Raw genomic sequence first — 22,352 nt, 5'->3', positions numbered from 1 at the left:
ATGGTTTTGGGTACATTGGGATAGTGGCACAGGCGTTAATTGGTATACGGGCTGTAATCCTGTCCGGAGGACAATATTGCGGCCAAACTCCAAAAGAATTATTATGGTAAAGTCACGTGATTTAAATAGAAGAAAACTCTCGAAAAATCATACGATCTGCCAATTGGTCGACAGGGCTGCGGTCTCCACTATTTCTGCTATCGTGTTTTGGACGCGTAAATTGGCGGGATAAGATCAGCCCATGTCTGTTTTGGGACACTCGCGCGACAGTTGTTATTTACCTCCCAATCCAATGTTCCCATCCAGCATGGAGATCAACGGAGAAATGAGGGTTTGTTCCCACTGCAGAGAGAAGCAGCCTGCCATGCAGTTTGTTCACCTGCGTGATTCCTCGAAGACAGTACAAAGATGTCTTGCTTGCCGGAAGAAGGCGGCCGACAGAGTAACCATAGCTTCCCACCATACTTGATTTGTTGCTAATACAGATCGCACAGGTGAAACAATCGACCACTTCCGTTGCCATAATGCGTGAGATTGTAGGCAACAAAAGGCTTTCTGACGTGTCGGACGAGGTGGCGGCCCCGCCCAAGCGCAAGAACCTCACCCATGCTGTGATGAGTGAGCGGTATCACGCCGGCGGTGTGGTAGAGGGCGACTCTGTCACCGTCGCTGCTGCTCGTCAAGAGCTTGCCCGCATCCAGAGAGATCACCGGTCATTGCGGCGTAATGATGAGGAGCCGAGTCAGACACCCCGACTGAGCGAGTTGCTTCGTCGGCAATCTAAGGGCCGAGAGGATGTCGAAGGAGACGACCAAAGTAGCGATGATGACCGGAGCAATTCCCGCTCCGAGCCAGGCATCGCAGTAGCAGAAGGGCCTGTACCGGAAGAGCCTATCGAACAGCGAGGGAAGCGAGGCCGGCCTCGAAAACAGCCCCCTTCCGATCCGACTCTTCGCCGTCCGCCTGGCCGACCACGGATACATCCCCTTCACAATCCAGCTGCTCCTCGCCGCCCACGTGGCCGTCCTCGCCGTGTCACTCGTCCAGAACCTTCTCCAGCGCCCCTACGCAGCCAAATTCGCCATGGTCGCCCACCAAAGCCGAGACAACCAGTAGGCCGTCCTCGCAAAATTCCGGTCAATGACCCGCCGCCGGTCCCGCCCCGCGATTTCAACGAACCGCCTCCTAAATACACGGGCGATCTGCAGGGATCTCCGCTTTGCAAAAACGATGTTACTATCAAGCATGAGTTTAACGAGCGCCTTGCGCAGGAAAACATGCGCCTTTGTTTCAGATGTAAGGAACGCTGGTTTGATGTTGAGCTAAAGGCGGATGGAGTTTGTAAACGCTGTCACCAAAAGGATGACAAGAAGCGGGCTGACGAACCTTTCCTTTACTCCGCCGAGAACCACCTGGACTTTGGAGAGATGCCAGACTCTCTACCCATCCTCCATCCCGCCGAAGAGATGGTTATCTCGCGGGTCCACGTTGCAGTCAACGTGTTTACGGTGTGTTCCTTTCTATCTTTGTTGGCATTGCTTCTTACTTTTGGCTTTCAGGTCCGGGGCCAGCAGTACAAATATCGCGGCCATGTTGTTCATTTCCTTCGCGACGTAGGCAAGGTCTATGACGAACTTCCATTGCTGCCCAAGGATTTGGATATCGTGATTCTGCGTCCGAGCGGTTCTGAAGCCGATCCCGCGATGGACCGACAGTTTCGCAAGCGATTTCGCATTCGCCGCCGAGTGGTGGCTACCTGGCTCCGTTTCCTGTCACGCAACCATCCTGGCTACAAAGGCTTTCTCCTTAGCGAATCAAATCTAAGCCAGCTACCCGAAGACGAGTCCATCTTCGATCAACTTACCATCCACGAAGTGAGCAGCTGGGAAGACCTAGAGCCCGACCAGGGCCCAGTCGACGGTGACAGGCCGGAGAACGAGGATGGGCTGGGGTTCGATGAAGCAGCTGTACCCAACGTGCTGGTCAAGGATTCGGAATTCGCCCTGCTGCAGGGCGGACTCGAAAACAACGGCCCGGAGAACCAAGAACGTCCTCCAATGCAGCAGCAGCAACCGCGCGACGCTCACCACCTTCCAATGCCTCCCATCAGATTCACGCCGATCAGCGAGTTCAACCGGTCGCAGGCTCTGCTGTCGCTAGCATGTCCCAGCCTCTACCCACGCGGTCTTGCTGATTTCAACCAGCCGAGGCAACGCGCCATCAGCTACTCGGATTACTTGGCGCATGCGATGAAGTGGCATGACGGGCGTTTTGCCCGCCATCATACCTTCCGTTACATCGCATTGAACACCCTCATGCGGCAGCAGGCCTATGGGCACAGCCGGTTCTACGTCAACAAGCAGCGGTCTACCGTCCTAACCAAGGCGGAGTTACAACAGGCACTGGAGAATCCCGACCGTCCTGAAGCTCAGGCAATCCTCAACCAGATCTCCCGCTTTGCTGGGGCGATTCAGGGTACGAGACCCTATTGGTACCGCCGGCGCAGGGAGTGCGAATCTTTCGCGCACTGTCTGGGCGTCCCCGGCGTATTCATCACGTTGAGCCCAGCCGATCTGCACTGGCACGACCTCTACCGGCACATGCCGGAATTCGAGCGGTGGCAGGTGTTGGACGAGCCGGCCCGGATCTCGTTGTCCGGTCGCCTGCTTCGCGAGAACCCCCATATCGCGGCGTGGTACTTCACCACGCGGTTCAAGGCATTCCGAGACGTGGTGTTAACCAAAAAATTTAACCTTTCAGACTTTTAGTGTCGGTACGAATGGCAAGGACGAGGCAGCAGTCATAACCACGGGCTGTACTGGTTTGAAGAGGGCCCGCAGCAGGCTACCAGCACAGATGAGGAGAGGGCGAGGTTCGCGCGTTTGTGGGGTTACCACATCTCGGCGGAAAACCCCCAGCCCCATCGGATTGGACAAGGAGGTGATGGCGGCAACCCACTGAACGTCGACGCACTGCAGACGGAAGTAACATGGGACTGGCTGGATCGCGTCCTCAACCGGTGCCAACGGCATCATTGCTCGTCCACCTACTGTTTGCGCATCAACAAACGCGCGGCGGAACTGGCAGAGAAGAACGGCGAGCCGGGCCCCGAACCGGAATGCCGGTTTCTGTTTCCCCGCCCGCATCGAGAGGAAGCCGGCTTGGTTAGAAGGCCGGGCAAGACGTGGTGGTCGTTTGAGGCGGTACGGAACGACTCCCACATGAACCAGTATAACCGGCTCATCACGCTCTGCTGGCTGGCCAACACCGACATCTCGCCGTGCACCGGGATCGAGGCGGTGATCAACTACGCCGCCAAATACTGCAGCAAGACCGAGACCAAGACCAGCACGTACGCCGAGATCGCCGGGGCCATATTGCCACACGTCTCGGACAGGAACCCCATGCTGTCGTTTGTTTCGAGGATGATGAACAAGTTAATCGGCGAGAGGGATTACTCCGCACAGGAGACGTGCCACATCCTCCTCAAGCTACCCCTCTACCAGGACAGCCGCGTTGTGATTAGCGTCGACTGCCGACCGGCTGACAGGCATAACCGGTTGGCAGAATTCTCCGAAGCGGATGAGGCTGTCCAGACGAAGAAGACGTCGTACGAGAAATACCTGGAACGGCCTAGTGACATGGAGGCGGTGTCGTATTTCAGGTTCCTGGAGACGTGGAACTTCCAATCGCCAAACCCGGGCAACTGGAGGGAATGGCGCCCACCCGCTCGGCCCAGGGTGTTGTATTACTTCCCGCGGTACACGCCGGTCCATGGGCACGTACAGTTCGAGGACTTCTGCCGGGTCAAGCTTATGCTGGCACATCCTCATCGGGAATGCGGCGGCTTTCTAACCCTCGACGGTACCCGTTTCTCAGGCTACGTGGCGGCATACGAGCACTGCTTGGAGCACCATGAACATGAGGATGACCACTACGGAGAGGCGGAAGCGCCGGAACCCGCGGCTGACGAGGACGAGTTCCGGGCTGTACCCTTCCAGGAAGATATCAGTCTCGAAGACTGGCAGGAGCTCGCACGCATGGTGCCTGAGCTCCAACCAGAACACGAGGAGATCGACCTACTGACTAGGCGAGATATCGACATCAGGTACGACTGGCATCCCCACGTCGGCCGGTATATCGATGAACGGTTCGACAGCGGCAAATACTGGGATCTTCTCAAAGTCGAGCACCCCAGTATGGCGGGAGATGTTGAACACATTCCTCTGAAGGCCCGGGATACCCTCAACCGGGAACAGAGGATCGTGTACGACACTATTATGGGCCACCTAGAACGGGATAACGTACCGCCCATCCTGTTGCATGTTGACGGCGGCGGAGGCACTGGGAAGTCGTACATGGTCAACATGCTGTCGTCTCACCTCCAGCAAACTCTCCCCGGCCGAAAATCGCCCATTCTCCGTGCCGCACCCACCGGGGTCGCGAGCAACCAGATCAATGGCCAGACGCTGCACTCCCTCCTCCGCTTGCCTATCGATGGCAACTACCGCCCGTTGACCGAAACACCCACTGTTTTGGGGAACCTACAGCGTGTTTTTGCGGGTGTACGTTACCTCGTCATCGACGAAAAGAGCATGCTGGGGCTCAAGACTCTGGGTTGGATCGATCGGCGGCTCCGCGAGATCTTTCCGGAGAAGAATGACTTCTTTTTCGGCGGATTGAGCGTCATTCTGATCGGAGACTTCTTCCAGCTGCCGCCGGTGCTGAACAAGCCGATCTATGCCGAGTACGACAGGTTGATGAAGGAGATGGAGGTTGCTGGTCTCAATGCCTACCGCGCCTTCGAGCACTCGGTTTTCTTGGAGACAATCCAGCGGCAACATGGGGCGGACCAGGCCGGGTTTCGCGACGCCTTGGTCGAGCTCAGACAGGCTCGGGTGTCGGTCACGGGGTGGGAGCTGTTAGTCTCCCGGTGCGCGTCCAATCTCTCACCCAGAGTACAAGCCGGTTTCGCGAACGCCGTACGCATTTATCCGACGAGAGAAAAGGTGCGGTCTTATAATCATGACCACATGGTCGACCTGAACTCTCCGGCCCTCTACGTAGAGGCTACCCACCAAGGCGACGGGGCAAGTAAGGCCGAGTCGAAAGACGCCGGCAACCTGTCGAGCCGCTTCCCGGTATGCATCGGCGCCAGAGTGATGTTGACCAGGAATATCTGGAACCCGGTGGGCCTGGTGAACGGCGCCCAAGGCACGGTACACGATATCGGCTGGGCGGAAGGGGCGGACCCCCTGCGGGATCCGCCGTTGGTCATCATGGTGGCCCTCGACAAGTATACGGGGCCGCCGTACTACACAAGAGACGTAGAGCTTCAGGACGGGCAGGGCAGGTTGGTGGTCCCGATCCTGCAGGTGAGGCAAGACTTCACCCTGAAGAACAAGACGTGCAGCCGCACACAGTTCCCCCTAGTGGTCGCGTACGCTATCACGGTGCACAAGTCCCAGGGGATCACGCTGCCCAAGGTGGTGTGCGACATCTCGGAGCGCGAGTTCGCTTCCGGGTTGTCATACGTGGCCGTCTCCCGGGCGTCGAGGCTGGACGGGGTGATGTTCGACGTACCATTCGACCGAAGCCGAGTGAACCGGGACCCGCCGACTGCTGCCATGCAGAGGAAGCTGGCGGATTACGAGAGGCGTTGGAAGGCTAGGTTGCTAGAGCCGCTATACCGACCAAGCAACGTGGAAGCGAGCGATACGGAGAGTTATGTGTGACTACGAATTAAGCATGTAGAAAATAGCAAGCAGTTTGGCCGAACAATATTAGACTCCGGACAGATATTGGCGCTTCGTCTCTCCCGTACTTAATAACAATAAATTAGCTCGATTGTCCTCCGGAGAGGGACAGGAAAATTGCCAGGAGCGGGAGAGAGGAAGGAAGCGCCCCGTAGCGTAGCGAAGGGCCGCGCGACTGACGAACGAAGCGACGCCAGCAATTTTATTGACTTGATGCTGAGTATATCGCTACCTTCCTTCGGTTTCGCTTTTCTCGTCCAACCAACTTTTCCCATGGATTAAGTCCAGGGGCCGCGTCACACAAACACCTCCCCTTACCCGTCATCTTACATCCCCGCATGAGACATACCTCCAACCCCCACAAAAAATAAAGAAGGATCACAGCTTCGAAGTACCTGGAATCATCAAGAATCATCAAGAATCATCGAGATGCTCGTTGAATGCTGACGGTTGACAGACACGCCCGTACATTGTGGAATGTTCCATTTCGGTCGATTAATGCGCTGGTGGTTGAAGGGGGGATTTGACGGACGGTCTTTGTAACTTTCAATATGCCTTTATTTGCCTCCCATCAAGTTCTCGGCCAGACGCTTTGCATTGGCCCCGGTTCTCACATGCTCTAGAGCTTTCTTCTCCAGTCTGAGAACTTGATTGTCTATCTAACCACCGACTCCCGCCACCATGACCTCCGAGTTCGACTTCGTCATTGTAGGCGGCGGTACTGCCGGCCTGGTTCTGGCCACTCGCCTGTCGGAAGACGCCAACGTGCAGGTTCTCGTCATTGAGGCAGGCGAGGATCTTTCCGCGGACCCCCGGGTCAAGATCCCTGCCATGTGGCCGCAGCTCCAAGGTACAGACTCCGACTGGCAGCTCAAGAGTGTCCCACAGGATGCATTGGCCGGCAGAGAGATGGCCATTGCCCAAGGCCGCCTCCTTGGGGGGTCCAGTGCCCTCAACGCCATGAACTTTGTTGTCGGCGCCAAGGAGGATCTCGAGGCTTGGGCTCAGCTCGGCAACCCAGGCTGGGACTGGGAGAGCTTCTCGAAGCATCTCAAGAAGACGTACACCGTGACGGACGGGCTCAAGACCGAGAATGACGGTGCCATTCAGACCAACATTCCCGAGGAGGAGACCAAATGGCCCCGGATCTGGCGTGACACCTTGGCTGGGCTCGGATATCCCGCCTACAATGACCCCGTCTCAGGCGACATTCACGGCGTAGTCCTGTACCCCGACGCCGTCCATCCCAAGACCAAGACCAGAAGCTACGCCAGCAATGCGTACCTCGCTCCGGCCCAGGACCGTCCCAACCTAACCGTCTGGACCGGCGTCACGGTCGACAAAATCCTGTTCGACAAGGCCGCCGACGACGCTGTGGCAACCGGCGTGCTGTACACCAAGAACGGCCAGACATTGACCGTCGCCGCCCGCAAGGAAGTCATCCTCTCGGCCGGCGTGTTCCACTCGCCTAAGATCCTGGAGCTGTCAGGCATCGGCGACGCCAAGCTGCTCCAATCCCTCGGCATCGACGTGGTCGTCGACAACCCCTACGTCGGCGAGAACCTGCAGCACCACCCGCTCAGCGTGCTGTCCTTCGAGACCGTCGACGACGGCGAGCCGGGCTTCGACACCATCGACGCGCTCGCGCGACAGGACCCCGACGCCATCGCCGCCGCCACAGCCGCCTATTCCACCGGGCGCGGCCCCCTCTCCCGCACCAACTGCAACACCATGGCCCACCTCCCCTTCCCAGGCCTGACCACCGACGCCGGCAAACGCGACGCCGAAGCCCTCCTCGCCACCCTCACCACCCCGCAGCAGCACACCAAAACCACACCCGCCTACACCGCCGCCGCGACCGCCCTCACCGCCGCCACGCTCACCACCCCGACCTCCGCATCAGGCTACTACGTCTTCGTGCCGTGCCGCGCCCCGGAACCCTCCAACTCCCCCTCCCCCCCATCCACATCCACATCCACACTCCCCTCCCCCTCCCAGCACATCACCATCGCCGCCCTGCTCACCCGCCCCCTCTCCCGCGGCTCCACCCACATCACCAGCGCCAACCCGGCCGCCAAACCCGCCATCGACCCGCGCTACCTCACCCACCCGGCCGACCGCGCCACGCTCGCCCGCCACGCCCGCTTCATCGAGCAGACGCTGAGCGCGGCGGAGCCGTTGGCGGGGCGGTTGCGGTTGCGGCGCGATGACGGGGCGGCGGGGCTCGCTTCTGAGGATATGGGGGATGTGGAGGGGAGGTTTCTGAGCGAGAGGGCCGGGGCCTCGACGCTGTATACGAGTACGTGCAGCATGATGCCGCGGGAGGTCGGGGGGGTGGTGGATGCGGAGTTGAGGGTGTACGGGACGAGGAATGTGCGGGTGGTGGATGCGAGCGTGATGCCGTTTATTACGCGGGGGGATACCATGGCGACGGTGTATGGGATTGCGGAGAAGGCGGCGGTGGAGATTAGGGGGGGGTTGTGAGGGGGTGAGTGGATGGGAGGCTGTAAAGGGTCGGGATGGGGAAGTAAGGGGGATGGATGGAGGTTGGATTGTGGGAGATGGGAAATTGGGTAGATTGTCTATTGTTTGTTGTTACGTACCGGGTCTAACTTCACCATGTCGATGCCTCTCTGTTGTCTTGCCGGGGACAGCCATACCATGGTGAACACCTAGCCCTCCATCCTTCAACTTACCCAGAAAACATCCCCTTCCCCGCAACGCACCACCGCCATCAACCCATCACAACCCCAATCCCATTCAGTTCTCCTTCCCCTCCTCCCCAACAGCCACCAGCTTCCCCACCACCAAGTACTTCTCCTCAAACCGCTCCTCCCACCCCTGCAGCGCCTCCATCTCGGACGGGCCAAGCCCCTCCAGCTTATCCAGCGGACCCTCCAAATCCTTGGTCAACATATCCTCATCAAAGCTACCACAGGCCAATCCGCGCGAGGCGTCGCGGCCGGCAAAGTTCTCGTAGGGGCCGCCGGGGCCGTAGAAGTTGCGGCCGCGCGAGACGTCGAACACGCGGCCCCGGACGGCCAGATACACGGGCATGCCGTTCTCGCCGTTGTAGGGCCGCAGCGTGGGCGGTGTGAAGGTGCGGAACACGACGGCGGGCTCCTCCTTGGGTAGCTGCGGTGGCGGGGTGGGCCGCAGAAGGAAGGTGTAGGCCGTGTAGAGGAGTATGGAGAGTAGTAGGCCGTTGAGGGGGGTGAGGAGCGTGCTGGAGGGTGGGGGGCGGTTGTCAGTTCGGTTTCTTGTTTGTTTAGGGGGGAATGGAGGGGGGGCCGTCTCAAAGAGGTCCGTACCTGGAAGATGCGTCGGTGCTGGCGGCGGCTTGCGCCATGCGCTGTTGAACATAATCCATCTTTTTTTTTTTTTCCTTCTTCCGCTGGAAGCCTGATAACACGGTAGTCCAGGTAGCGAAGTTGAAATTGGGTTCGGGTTGCAACAGTGCCTTGCGGAATGGCCAACCCAACCTGGCCAGTATCGAGACGGAGAAGGCTGAGATGGAGAAGGCTGCGATGGCGGCTCCGGCTTCGTCGGTGAATTCCAAAATCCACTCCCACAGCTTCCAGAGCGGAGTGGGGACAGCAAAGAACTCGCCAGCAAGACCCCTACCAAGCAGATTGGAGAAGCACGGGCCACACAAAAGCTACCCCACTGACTCCACTTATGCAGGGTCTTGGTCCCGATGGTATCTTCTGGGCAGGCACCGCAGGCAAGAGCAACATTGGGCGGCCTCGATCTCATCACAAAAAGTCCCTTTGCGACCTTGAAATGTGTACCGTTTTGGTTGTACAAGGTGCAAATTGTTGGGCTTGAAAAGGCCGGTATTTCTCGATCATGAGGCAGCCAAAACTTGTACATAGGTATACTGTGATGGTCCTTCAAACGGTCCCGCCGAGCTGAAATGCTGAACGGGGAGGTTCCCTGACGAGCTGAGGTCATTGACGCTGCCCCGCACATTGCATCTCTGTTTACCGCACGGAGCAGGAAGTCCAAGAAGGAACAAGCACTGCCCCGGTGACCAAGGTAATTGCATCGCGCGTTACTGCCAAGGACGCCATCTCCTAGCCATTGGCCCGCGTCATGGTCCCGCGAGGGTGGTTTCACTCGTCTTTGTCCAACCCAGCTGAACTCCCCCCACCTTCCTGTTTACCCCTCAACTATATATCTCCGGGGGTCTTGAGCTACTTTCAGAGCGTGAACCCCTTGTTCTTACACAGTACTTCCATACCGTCCCTGTCCAAACGAACCCTCAATTCGTAAAAGTCGCCTTTTCCACCCAACCAACACCAACACCAACGCCAACACCAACACCCACCTCACATCATGGATTTCGTCAACAAGATCGCCAACCAGGTCCAGGGTGACAAGCCCCAAGGCCAGCAGTCCCAGCAACAGCCCCAGCAGTCCAGCTCCGGTGGTGGCTTCATGGACAAGCTCCACGGCCTGGCCGGCGGCGGCCCTGAGAGTGAGAAGAAGGAAGACGCTCTTGACAAGGGTGAGTTTTTTCTTTTGCCCGTGTGACGTCATCGGTCTAGAACATGGATTATCAAGCTAACCACGAGCGTGTTGCGAAAAGGCATCGATTGGCTCCAGGAGAAGGTCTTCAAGCAGGGCCCTCAGACCAACGAGAGCGCGGCCGAGCAGGCCAAGGACCGCCTGATTGCTCAGCAGATCCGTGAGCAATACAAGAATGCTACGGGCAAGGACTTCCCCATCAAGGAGGAGGAGAGGAAAGCTGCTGAGAAGAATGGCTTTGGCGGTCTGTTTTAAGTAGCTGTGCTCTCGAGATAAGTTATGACTTTACGATGCTGTTTCAGGACTCTGACTGCCCATCCACCTTGATTTGATCCCGTTTGAAGTGGCTGCCTCTAGCTTATATACACCGGCAGCCGTGTGTCCATAAGATCAACCTTAGGGAGCTGCACGTCCGCCGCGTGGAAGGTGTGTAAATTCAGCCAACACACCATCCGTAGCATTAGCAACGGCCATATTGCTGCCGTTTGTGGCTTCTCGTTAAAAAGTATATCCCAAGGCTGTTGGGATGGTTTGTCGAGCGGGCCCATAGCCTGCCGGTATCTTGGATAAATAGTGTCAAAATATATCTCGACGAGCGCTCTTTCTCGGTCCTCCAGATCAAGCTTGTCGAAGTGACGGAAAGCAGATTGCAGGTTGCTAGATGAATCATGTAGCTTTGGCTCCTGGCTCTTCATCAGCGATCCCCAAAACGTCTGAATGTGTGTGCTTATGACCAGGCGGATCTCTCGCCGAGACTCGTTATCCCATTGCAAGAGTTCATCGTCGCACCAATCCACCATGTCGTGCAATTTGTGTAAGAACTGAGGGTCTGATTCTGGCAAAAGGTGAAATTGCGGGTCGGATGTGAAGGTTTTCATTGAAGAAATCGTCCTCGCCACCTCACCATACCCTATGGAGTAGGGCACGCCGTCGAGGACTCTGTTGACGTAGGCGGTAAGTAGTCTTTTCGGGGAGAAGCTTTTGTCGTCCCACCGGTACGGCAATGGATTCGGCAGTGTGCGGCCGGCGATGCCTCGAATATGCATGGGCCGTCCGAGCATCCCCACAAGCTCGAACAGCACTATGAACGCAGAGGTTAGACGAGGCCGTCTGCTGCAATAGTGGATGGTTGGAGCAGGTGTACCTACCTGGGAATATGTGTTCAGACGAAGCGATAGATTCGATAATATGTTTGTCGCATTGGAGCAACGCCAACGTGCTCGCAATTCCTGACGGGCTACCGAGTCGCAGTGTCCCGAGCTCTCGAGGGACATCCGTAAGGTATATGGGACGTGGGGCATCTACCGGCCGCAAAATTGTAGAAATAAAACCAAAACAATATTCGAAAAGCCCGATCGTGGGGACAACACGAGTAGCCGGCGGGAACCTCGGGGTGCCGTGGCAGGTAAAGGAGAACATGATTCCAAGATGTGGGACCGCAAACCCGGTGAACATCAGGCCGTTACCATCGGCTATGTATCGATCGTTTGTACGGTCAAACTGCTTCCAGTGCAGGCCCAGCATTCCGGCAAGAACCACGATGCTGCTCAACGTGGTCGTTGCGTATGGCTTCTTCACGCCTTCCGGCATAAGATCCAACGTTTGAAGCCTGGCCTGCACCTCTACTGATACCATCTCGCCCTGGAATCCGGGAGAAGGCACGCTGTAACGTAGCATGTCGCGTACGGTGGATAGTAAGTCCAGCCAGGTTGCCGAGTAGTCGGCGATCCCGTTCCTGTTGTTCTCCCTGGCTAATCCCGGCTGCCGGACGAGTGCTGGCTCTTCCACATCCCAACTTTGCATGCTATTGACGCTTCCAGCTTGATCTGGGCGGATAGTCACAACCGTTATATCAGGACTTCCTAAAGACCACTTCGAAGCGCAGCTCCCACGGATGGAAAACCAATCTCGTGTGGCGGGCCCAAGGACCCATGACTCTTGCCGCAATTCGAATAGCCCACGGCAGTGGCTAGGTACTGCTGAAAATCTTGGGCTGTTGTGCCAGCTAGAGCCACGAGAGCAACCACCAACGCCACGATGGCGACTGCCAGACTGGCAACCTCATTTCCGCCTGCTCCGCCGTCGTTCTCGCTCATGGTGGTCCAAGGGGGCTCCGCACTCGTTGGATATGTGGCGTCCAAAAATGGGTGGGCGAACGATAAAAAAAGAGTTAAAGCAACGGCTCAAACTAGGCTCGTCGGGCTGGAACCGATGTTAAGAAGAGCCGGAAAGCGCAAAACTGCAGAACTGGAGGCACCCAATCAAACATATCTGCACGACACCAGCCTCTCAGGCGGTCCAAGGGCGGTCATATCTCCGAAAGGCTGGGTGATAGACCTACCGACTTTTCGTTTCAAGCTGAGGACATGATGGAAAACACCAGCACCAAGGAAAAAAGCCTTGCATGCGGGCCTTGGTGGATGCCAACTGGGCCTCCCGCCTTTCCGCTATCCCGTGGCAGCATTATACTGTGCTGGGCTCATAGTCTTCTGAAGTTTCCGAGCATAACTGCTGTTATTCGCGTCTCCGAGATAACCCCAACGCCGCTCCGGCTTCTACCGGAGCCGGACCCGAAGCGCCCGCCGGCCCAGGACCCACTCAGCCGGCGACCAAGCCCCGGGTCGCCGATGTTGGCGTGCCAAGCGTCCGAGGCTGATATGATTGTTAGCGAGAGATCGGGGACCCAGGTAATAAGTGACTTCATACAACCCGATGGATATTTCCCCCACGGATGGTCACGAAGAAGGCCTGCGTTCACTTCTTGAGGTTGTCCATCCAAGATTAGTTAGGGGCGCTGCCTGGCGCGCTGGGTGCTTGGTAGTCAGTGGCCGATCCGACCAGCTCATCGCTTGGAACTAGGGTAGTCCTTTTAGTAAACCGCCCAAGTGCATTCAGAGCCTTCGACAGCTCTCAAATTGTCCATTGTTGACCTAGGTAAATAGTAGATACACACACACACACACACAATTTATTCCGCCCGGCGGGCCTAACCGGAAAGGGCAACTATCATGCAATCTACTAATACATATCCTAAAATGGATCCTGGTCTTATGAAGCCCGTACATCCTCCTTTTCTGGTTTAACTCCTTACAATCTTGCCCTCTCTGCTGCGGGTGCTCTTGGGTTAGTAGTACGAAAAGTAAGCTGGCTTGAAGACTAGTCTCCAAGTGTCCAACGTCCTATCTTCGGCGGCTGAAGCGCGCTTACTCGGTGTGGCACGAGATGAAGGAGGGGTGTTAGTCGGGGTTTAGGATGGTGAGGTTAGTTTGCTTTCATTCTGTTGTTGTTCTGTCCTCAGACGACCTGTGGCAATGGCAAAACGTATCGTCGCCCGACACCGCCCGCATGTTGGGGGACCAGTCCTTGTCATCCGAGGGCGACTTTCCTCCCAGGTAGAAGGAGAGGTTCCCCCTGTGGACATCCGTACATTGCAGCATCTCCCTACGGTGTTGATCCCATTGCTTGCATCGGAAGAGGAAGTGGTCCACTGTCTCTCTGGCTTGTCCACACGTACACTGATCTGACGGTGCTGCTTTGATGCGATGCAGGTATGTGTTGAGCTTGGCCATGCCTGTTCTAAGCTGAGCAAGCACGCCGGCCTCGCTTCGGGACAGGTGGTCGTATAATAGTTGGGTGTGCTTCCCTGGTAACGCTATATCGACTCTCTTGGAATGTCTGCCCACTTTGTCAGGTAAGGACGTGGGCGGTGCCCGCTTTGCCCATGCGATACGGAGGGCTGTTGACCGCATGGCAGGATCCTGCGTTTGTGGCGTAGCGTCCTGCCGCGTTGCTTCCCTTGATTTCGCTTTGGCTGTGTTCAGGAGCTCGTTTTTGGTACCCGCTTGGATCCAGACGACCGAGATCGTGTTTCCCGCCTTGCGTAAGGCACTTATCGCATCGTACGCCTGACAGAGATATTGTTGTCCTGATTGCTGGTGTGGTCGCTCCAAGGCCATCACGGCTGCCTTGTTGCTGGTGGCAAGGATGATCTTTCGGTACCTGATATTTCGAATCAACCTCAACGCGTACCCAATAGCCGCAAGCTCGCCTGAGAACGGGTTTTGCTCCGACCTGGAGCCCAGCGTCACACTAAAGGCTTCGTTCCTTGAGCCATCTCGCATCGGCAGCGGGAGACGGACGACTCCTCCGATCCCTACCATGTTGTTTCGTGCGGAGCTGCTTACGGCGATCCGGACCGCCCACTCTGTCTCTTTTTGCTGGATGCCCGTTCTGTCAACCGTAGTGCGGACTCGCCTCTCCCAAGGCGCTAATACGACGGGAGCGATGGTTTCGAGGCTGTCCAATGGGACGTCCTTGAGGAGATCTGCTACCTGAAAGAAAGGCGAGCGGTAGGATCTCCGGAACTTGCGCATCCGGGAAGTGGTGTTGCGGAGTGGATTCGTCTCTGGTAGGGTGTGGATGTCCGTCCACATCTTGATCGCCCTCTTCCAGAATCGATCTTGAGCCGTGGGGATGTGAGCTTCTGCTTCTGCTACGCGTGTTGCTACCGTGCTGAACGTTCCTATGATCCCTTGCGCCGCGACCCTCTGCACCCTGTGTATGGCCGGCGCGGTCTTCCAATTGCATTGGTGCATCCAGACGCTGGAGGCGTAGTCCACCACTAGTTTTTGAGGGAAAAAAAACGGTTACTACGTAATCGACTTCTTGCATCGTGGCCGCAACACAAGGTTACCACTTGACCTCGTTCGATGAAGATACTCATCGTCCGTAATGTGAAGACAGAGTGTGGGTGTCCGTGTCTTGGTTCCTCGGGCTTTCCGGGTTGGGGTTGAGGTCCTGTGCGGATGTTCGAAGCACCGTGACCCCACCATCGCCAACCCTGAGTGGGCTGTGTTAACATTGCGGGGTGGCATGGGACATGTCAACGGCCCAAAGCTAATGCAGCTTGGCAGTTTCGCAGCTCAACATAACAACAGCCTTGCCCACCAACACAACGAAAACAACACGCCATCGTTTTACCTCTTGGGCGTGCTTGCGGAGACCTAATACCATACAGCACCCCCGTACAAACCTCCCATCAACCTTACCCCACTCCAGTCTGCACTAACCCCTCGTCCAAAGGCGATCAGCCCAAACAGAGCCCGGCTCTCCCAGACCGACTCACGCCAACCAACTCCAGCGCTTCGCGGTTTCCTTGCATGTCTCCCCACAATCAAGAGGCCATTTTGTCGAGCCCGTCCGATATCCACAAAGATGTGACAATCCAAGGGAATGGGGACACATCCCCTTTTTCAGAACAGGCGCCCCGAGACGCCTCTCCGGATGCGATTACTACTAGTGCGGTCCAGGGGGGGGCTGCTGGCGAGGAGGATTTGCTAAACCTTAGCAATGGGAAGAGAAATCAGGCAGATGAGAACTCCGAAGCCGCATCGCAGAGTCTTGGTGGACCTACGCGACAAGACAAACTACCCGAAGATAACGACTTGATGTCTTCTTCGATCGCGACCTTGAAGCCTACCACGTCCCCTACGACCACGACATCCACGCAATACCTCACCGCCGAATCAAAAACTTACGTTGATCCCACCCCACCTACGCCGACGTGTTCTCGACCCCCCTCCCGAGCGCCCTCATCTGCCCCCCGGTCGAGATCGGACGATCCATCCCCCACGCGGTCCGATGCCGCGTACGACGACAAGAGATACACTAGCGAGGACGAGCAGGAGCATGGGTCTAGATCTGAGATTCAGAGCATTATGGAGCAGTTCAGTGAGCTTGGCGGCGGTCCCGGTGCCGAGGAGGTCATGAGTCCCAGACTAGAGATAGCCTCACCACTATTGGGCGGGCGGATCCAACACCCTCCTCGAAAGTCAAGTTTGGAGCCCCTGGCTCCTACCGCCGCACATCAGTTCCAAGATGCTCCTGGTCTTCATGTATCGACCTCATCGCTGGGGAGTACGAGATCAAAACAAGAGGGTGACGACTTTGGGCCCCCAGTCCCGCCTAAGGACGAGTCTGGTTATTCGGGAAGGTTACGTGATGACAGCGTTGATTCCCCCATGTCACCCATCGCCTCGCTGCACCGCCCACCACCGCCCGAACCCGAACCTCGAGCCGGCACTACCGTTCGACTTCCACCGATTCTTGGAGCAGCTGCGCAATAAGAAGGCCGACCCAGTGGCACGATATCTCAAATCGTTTCTTTCCGAGTTTGGAAAGCGCCAGTGGATGGTGCATGAGCAGGTCAAGATCATCAGCGACTTTCTCGCCTTCATCGGGAACAAGATGGCTCAGTGCGAGGTGTGGAGGGATGTGCCGGACACCGAGTTTGACAACGCACGTGAGGGGCATGGAGAAGCTCGTCATGAATCGTCTATATTCCCAGACATTTCTCCCCCGCGATTCCAGCGCCCCAGCCGGTGCCCGGGGTAAAAAAGAAGCGGGGGGCAGACCGGGTGATGGGCCCTGGGCGGCGGGGCCAGCATCAGGAGGATGTGGAACGGGATGAGATCCTGGCCCAGAAGATCAACATCTACAGTTGGGTGAGGGAGGAACATCTGGATATCCCCCCAGTGAGTGATAGCGGAAAGCGGTTCCTGAAGCTCGCGCAGCAGGGTAAGTAGCACGACTCTCTCACCCAGAGCCACGCTCACATTATCCAGAACTGCTCAAGATCAAGTCTTACCGTGCTCCTCGGGACAAGATCATATGCGTCCTAAATTGCTGCAAAGTCATCTTCGGTAAGTGGTCAAGAATTCCGAGTGATTAGGTGTTTGGGAAGCACCGACGTTGACGTTCCTAGGCCTACTCAAACATACCAAGTCGGACTCCTCTGCGGACTCGTTCATGCCGATGTTGATCTACGTCGTGCTGCAAGCGAATCCAGAACATCTCGTCTCGAACGTCCAGTATATCCTGAGGTTCCGTAACCAGGAGAAGCTGGGTGGGGAGGCTGGCTATTACCTTTCGTCACTGGTGCGTCGGACGTTCCCCGCTCCCGAGCCGTACTAACCGTCTCAGATGGGCGCCATCCAGTTCATCGAGAACATGGACCGCACGACATTAACAATCACAGACGAAGAGTTTGAGAACAATGTCGAGGCCGCCGTCTCGGCCATTGCAGAGAAACACCGCGCCGAATCCCCCCCCGCGCCCCCATCCCATTCCGAGAAGCCAACCTCCCTAAGGCCGCCACACCTCGGGGAGTCAGGGCCCTCCTCAACCCGCCCCTCCCTCGACGTCGATCGCCCAGCCAGCCCCCGCCGCTCCACCTCGTCCAACGAGCCTCGCGACAGCGGCGAGTACAGCGGCAGCGACGAAAAAGCCGCCATCACCGGGCTGCTACGGTCCATCCAGAAGCCGCTCAGCACCATAGGCCGCATCTTCTCGGACGAGCCCTCATCGTCGTCCGCCGCCGCTGCTGGAACCAACGCGAGCATCGCCAGCCCGGCCCGCACGCCGCAGCCGGAGCGCGGCGACGGCGACCTGCGCGCCCGCCAGCGCCTGTCCGCCGAGGAAGCGGCCGCGCGCCAGGCTAGTGCCGAGACGGCCGAGGCACAGCGCCTGCATCGTGCCGAGCATGCGAACGTTGTTGAGACGTTAGCGGGCATGTTTCCGGATTTGGACCGGGATATTATCAGCGATGTGGTGTATCAGAAGGAGGGGAGGTATGTACTGGATCCGTTCTGAGATTGGAGAATGTTTACTGACTGACAATGGCAGGGTTGGATTGGCGGTTGATGCTTGTCTCGCGCTGTCGACGTGAGTTGGCGCTGGTCCTGGTGTAATGGAGGAGGGGGGTTGGAAGGGTTCGTTCAGCGCCGCAGAGAATTGGAAGACTGGGTTGGCCGTGGGTTCGGTTTTGACTATAATTACCCTAATTCTTCTCTTCCTCGTCTCCTCTGCCCCCTCTTTTTTTGTAAGCGGCATCGAGCGGAATGGGTGGGTTGTCTGGCTGCATGTTTTGGTGTATCTGCATTGCCCGGGTAGTGTCCGTAATTTGCAATGCTCGTCCCGGAAAGGGGGTCAAGAATGCCCCAGCCTCTTTGTATAGATTCGGTGTTGCTGTCGTATCTTTGTGCTGTTGACCAGAATGTGAAGACAATGATGGTCGCCCAGTTGTTGATGAAGCAGACACTTCGGCAGACACTCATTCACTCACTTGAACGGCAAACTCAGAGTGATACCACAGCAGTGGCTGTATTTTTTAACTATGGTGATATTCCAATCACATCATGGGCAATAAAAGCTGAACCCTAGGTGTAGATGTTGACCAAGCCTCTGACTAAAGGAAGAAAATAAAGGACATTCACACTCGGCGGCCCAAAGTCTAATCTTTATTTTGTTCGATTTCTTTTTCTGACTTATTTCCTTCTTTCTCATTTCCTGGTTTATTTTACTTTTCACTTTTTTTTTTGTTTCTTAATTCTTGCTCTGCTTCCGAGTTCGGTTTGTCTTTTGGCTTATCTTCTGGCTTGTCCTCTGGCTTGTCTTTTAGTTTTTCTTTTGGCTTGGCTCATCTTATGTCCTCCTTTTACCTTTCCTTTTGGCTCGAAGGTGCTAGTGTTGAATGTGTGGTGTGGCACACGTGTCGTATTCGTTCTCTGAACGAGTTCCCCCTATTAAGGTCAGTCTCTCACCCCGGTTTCCAACAATTCACAACAATTCACAAAAAAAAGCTTCTTGGCGCAGCGGAAGCGCGCCGGGCTCATAACCCGGAGGTCGCTCGATCGAAACGAGCAGAAGCTAAATGTGAAACGTAATCTTTTGATTCTGTGGTGTTGACACATCTTCTTTTTGATTCAGGGGCAATATTGACATACCCCTGATAATTTTACCTGTTGAGCTGCCGTTTAGGAGGAGCGACTTCCCATTCTTCATGCTCTTCTGGTGACATGCTGAGTCAGCACCTGCACCTGCCGCTTGAAACAAATCGCCAAGCATTTTGAGATCTGCAGGTCCCGTCGCGGCTTTTGGCCGTCATTTTTCAAATCCTCCATTTTCCAGTCTTCCCTTTTTAGTTAGCTATTTCATCGTTTATTTCATTTCCATTCCATTATTTTCTCACCCTGCCCAACCCCAACTCAACAAAGCCTTCATTCCCGACACTCACCACCAAACACACCCAAACAAGCACCACGACCCAACCCCAAAATGTGCGGCATCCACTTCACCCTCTCGCGCACCCCTCCGCCCGTCGACCTCCCACCCGACCTACGCCGCTACCTCCACGCGCGAGGACCGGACCATTTTGGCCAGGTCGACCGCCTTGTGCGACGTGTCGGCCACGGCGGCGGCGACAGTGTCGGCGATGGCGCGGTTGATTGGTTGCTGCGCTTTACCTCTACAGTCCTGGCCCTGCGCGGCGATCATGTCGCGCAGCAGCCGCTGGCTGGTGGTGACGGCTCCGGTGGAGGGTCGGTGCTGTGCTGGAATGGCGAGGCGTGGAGGGTTGGTGGTGGTAATGGTGGTGAGCGGGTGGTGGGGAATGATGGGGAGGTGGTTTTTGCGAGGCTCGCTGCTACTGATGCTGGGCGGGTGGATGCTGTGCTGGATGTTCTCCGCGGCGTTGAGGGGCCGTTTGCGTTTGTTTATTACGATGCTGCGGCCGGCAGGGTGTTCTTTGGCCGGGACCGGCTGGGGAGGCGGTCGCTTTTGATGGCCACGGCGGGTCAGGGCGGGCTAGCGCTGTGCAGTGTTGCTGGCGAGGCTGGGGAGGGGTGGAGAGAGGTTGAGGCTGATGGGATATATGTGGTGGATGTGGGCGAAGATGCGAGCCCGGAACGATACGATTGGGTTGTTGGCGAAGATGCCGCTGATTTCGTGAGTACGCTTGCTTGGTCGGCTGCGAGTTATGCGCTTGATCGTGGTCGGCCGTCCTGTCAGACTTACTTTACTTTCTCCAGGTCTCCGGCATTGGCAGGTTCAACCAAGCGCTACCCACTGGCTGCTGTCAGTTGACGCCCAGTTCACCTTCGGTGGTGGCCCTCAAGGAGCAACTACTTGAGTCGTTGAGGCTGAGAGTCCTCAACATCCCGCTCCCACCGACACCGAGTACCAACGGCAGGACTCGAGTCGCCGTTTTGTTCTCCGGTGGTCTTGATTGCACTGTGTTGGCCAGGTTGTGTCACGATATACTCGATGTGGATCAAGCCATTGATCTGCTCAATGTCGCCTTCGAGAACCCTCGGGTGGTTGCTCAACTTCGAAAGGAGAATAACGATCTACCCGACTTTTACGAGGCTTGCCCGGACAGGATCACTGGAAGGCGGTCGTTTGCAGAGTTGCAAAAAGTCTGTCCTGGGCGAGCCTTCCACTTTGTGGCTGTAAGTTTTGCTGTTCCACTTCCTTTGAACCACGTTTCTGAAACCATCTAGGTAAACGTTCCCTACACCGAAACACAGGCACACCGCCAGCAAGTCATTTCCTTGATCCATCCTCACAATACTGAGATGGATCTTTCCATTGCATACGCACTCTATTTTGCTTCTCGTGGCCAAGGTTTCTCCACCGAAATCCCTGGGTCCTCTCCGATTCCATATCGGTCCCCCGCCCGAGTCCTTTTGTCCGGCCTAGGCGCCGACGAGCTCTTTGGCGGATACTCTCGCCACCCCTCCGCGTTCCAACAGCGGGGCTACCCCGGGTTGATTGATGAATTATTGCTTGACGTCGGGCGGCTGGGCAAGCGCAACTTGGGCCGGGATGATCGAGTTTTGGCCCACTGGGGTAAGGAGGTGAGATTTCCGTTTCTAGACGAGCGCTTGGTCAGGTGGGCCGTCGAGACCCCGGCCTGGGAGAAGTGCGATTTTGAGAATGGTGAGGATGCCAGCGGTGTTGAAGCCGGGAAGAGAGTACTCCGCCTGTTGGCGCTAGAGCTGGGCATGGTAAATACGGCAAAGGAGAAGAAGCGCGCCGTGAGTTATCCATCTCTGTCTCCCCCAGCGTCACACGCACGTTAACATCACCGCAGATCCAGTTCGGTGCCAGGACAGCCAAGATGGAAAATGGCAAGGTTAAAGGCACCACGCTGATATCATGAGGATACCGAAAATCCCAGCTTGACACTGGCGGTGATGATACATTACAGATACTTCTGAGTCACGGTCTCGATGGCAAACCAAGCGGCTAGCTCGCATTGTGGTTTCCTCGGAAGCCCTTGCGCGCGAGCTGCCAGTCTGCGTCGTTCTTTTTGACCATGAAGTTAAAAGGCAAATCTGAGCTAGTGTCGGGATCTGGCGATGGCGGCTGTTTAGCTGAATTTGGGAGCGGCGCATCGCGCTTAAACATCTTTTTTTGGTGCCACTAGCCCCCCACCAGTGAGCCTTTCGATCCTTTCTCTGACCGCGCCGCAAGTTCCATCCGTGCCGTTGCCCACGTCTCAGATCCACTGGGGGCCGGTAGTTGGAGTGTTGCATCCCAGCCCACCTCTCGCAATATGTACGTACTTGAAAGCTCCTCGTCGCCCAACTGCTCTTTTATCGCGATTCCGTCTTCCGACAAGTGTCGGTTCGAAGGTCACAAGACCCAAGATCGAAATGATGGTACGAAGTGAGTGATGGGCAAATGTGGGTTTCGTCATGGGTCAGCCCTGTTTCCCCAGATTGCTTCCCCTGGCCGTTCCTTCAGCGGTCCGGCAGAGCCACCTGGGACCCCTGAAAACCCTGGATGGACTGGCTTTCCCTACAGCCGTTAGATGGCCGTTGCTCGGCTCGCCCCGGTTTCTCTTTACCCAGGCGAGCTAGGACGCCTCGGTTCCTGGCCAAGTCCGCTTTGCCAGCCAGCGAATATAACAATGGGGTTCTTATCGAGCCGTTTAATTATTCCTCTGCCTCGTGGTGCTCGATTTTTTCTGCAAAGCTTCGTTGTCTTCCGATTGGTCCCCGTTTGAGGCCCAAAGTTGGGCCTTCTGCCCCTCGTTTTCGCCCTTCCACCAGATCGGGACGATGGCAGGCTGTTTGATCCCGAATTGAGCTCGTGGGGCTGCCTATTCGGCCAAGCGTTGTGTGTTGGCTCCCCTTTGCAGCGCCGCCGTTGGATGATATCGGGTGCGGCCTGTGCCCCTGTTTGTGCCGCACATAGCCTTCCAACACCACGCTGGCGTCTGAT

The 22,352-nt window shown here is 56.6% G+C and overlaps 7 protein-coding genes and 1 non-coding gene across 8 annotated transcripts; 6 read left to right on the top strand and 2 right to left on the bottom strand.

The window, feature by feature from the left end:
• Positions 1-524: 524 nt before the first annotated feature.
• On the top strand, positions 525-5,735 carry CHGG_04449 (uncharacterized protein; the record flags this gene model as incomplete). Its single annotated transcript, XM_001223662.1, has 3 exons — positions 525-1,508; positions 1,560-2,732; positions 2,832-5,735. The coding sequence occupies 3 exons, from the start codon at positions 525-527 to the stop codon at positions 5,733-5,735; spliced, it is 5,061 nt and encodes a 1,686-aa protein (XP_001223663.1).
• A 702-nt stretch (positions 5,736-6,437) lies between these two features.
• CHGG_04448 (uncharacterized protein) lies at positions 6,438-8,240 on the top strand (the record flags this gene model as incomplete). The annotated part of the gene is made up of 1 exon (XM_001223661.1): positions 6,438-8,240. One exon carries the CDS (start codon positions 6,438-6,440, stop codon positions 8,238-8,240), a length of 1,803 nt encoding a protein of 600 aa, XP_001223662.1.
• A 276-nt stretch (positions 8,241-8,516) lies between these two features.
• On the bottom strand, positions 8,517-9,126 carry CHGG_04447 (uncharacterized protein; the record flags this gene model as incomplete). Its single annotated transcript, XM_001223660.1, has 2 exons — positions 8,517-8,982; positions 9,068-9,126. 2 exons carry the CDS (start codon positions 9,124-9,126, stop codon positions 8,517-8,519), a joined length of 525 nt encoding a protein of 174 aa, XP_001223661.1.
• Positions 9,127-10,094: 968 nt separating this feature from the next.
• CHGG_04446 (uncharacterized protein) lies at positions 10,095-10,541 on the top strand (the record flags this gene model as incomplete). Its single annotated transcript, XM_001223659.1, has 2 exons — positions 10,095-10,266; positions 10,348-10,541. The coding sequence occupies 2 exons, from the start codon at positions 10,095-10,097 to the stop codon at positions 10,539-10,541; spliced, it is 366 nt and encodes a 121-aa protein (XP_001223660.1).
• A 3,017-nt stretch (positions 10,542-13,558) lies between these two features.
• CHGG_04445 (uncharacterized protein) lies at positions 13,559-14,719 on the bottom strand (the record flags this gene model as incomplete). The annotated part of the gene is made up of 2 exons (XM_001223658.1): positions 13,559-14,285; positions 14,358-14,719. The coding sequence occupies 2 exons, from the start codon at positions 14,717-14,719 to the stop codon at positions 13,559-13,561; spliced, it is 1,089 nt and encodes a 362-aa protein (XP_001223659.1).
• A 726-nt stretch (positions 14,720-15,445) lies between these two features.
• On the top strand, positions 15,446-18,012 carry CHGG_04444 (uncharacterized protein; the record flags this gene model as incomplete). The annotated part of the gene is made up of 6 exons (XM_001223657.1): positions 15,446-16,202; positions 16,294-16,587; positions 16,656-16,862; positions 17,050-17,222; positions 17,283-17,914; positions 17,970-18,012. The coding sequence occupies 6 exons, from the start codon at positions 15,446-15,448 to the stop codon at positions 18,010-18,012; spliced, it is 2,106 nt and encodes a 701-aa protein (XP_001223658.1).
• Positions 18,013-18,923: 911 nt separating this feature from the next.
• Positions 18,924-18,995, top strand: CHGG_11322. The gene has a single exon. It is a non-coding gene; the product is annotated as a tRNA-Met (tRNA).
• Positions 18,996-19,400: 405 nt separating this feature from the next.
• Positions 19,401-21,285, top strand: CHGG_04443 (uncharacterized protein; the record flags this gene model as incomplete). The annotated part of the gene is made up of 4 exons (XM_001223656.1): positions 19,401-20,069; positions 20,153-20,572; positions 20,651-21,160; positions 21,217-21,285. The coding sequence occupies 4 exons, from the start codon at positions 19,401-19,403 to the stop codon at positions 21,283-21,285; spliced, it is 1,668 nt and encodes a 555-aa protein (XP_001223657.1).
• Between the last annotated feature and the right edge of the window lie 1,067 nt (positions 21,286-22,352).

This window comes from Chaetomium globosum, genomic scaffold (assembly GCF_000143365.1).
Source record: "Chaetomium globosum CBS 148.51 scaffold_4 genomic scaffold, whole genome shotgun sequence".
Lineage (NCBI taxonomy): Eukaryota > Fungi > Ascomycota > Sordariomycetes > Sordariales > Chaetomiaceae > Chaetomium > Chaetomium globosum.
This window is presented reverse-complemented; position numbering and strand designations above follow the sequence as displayed.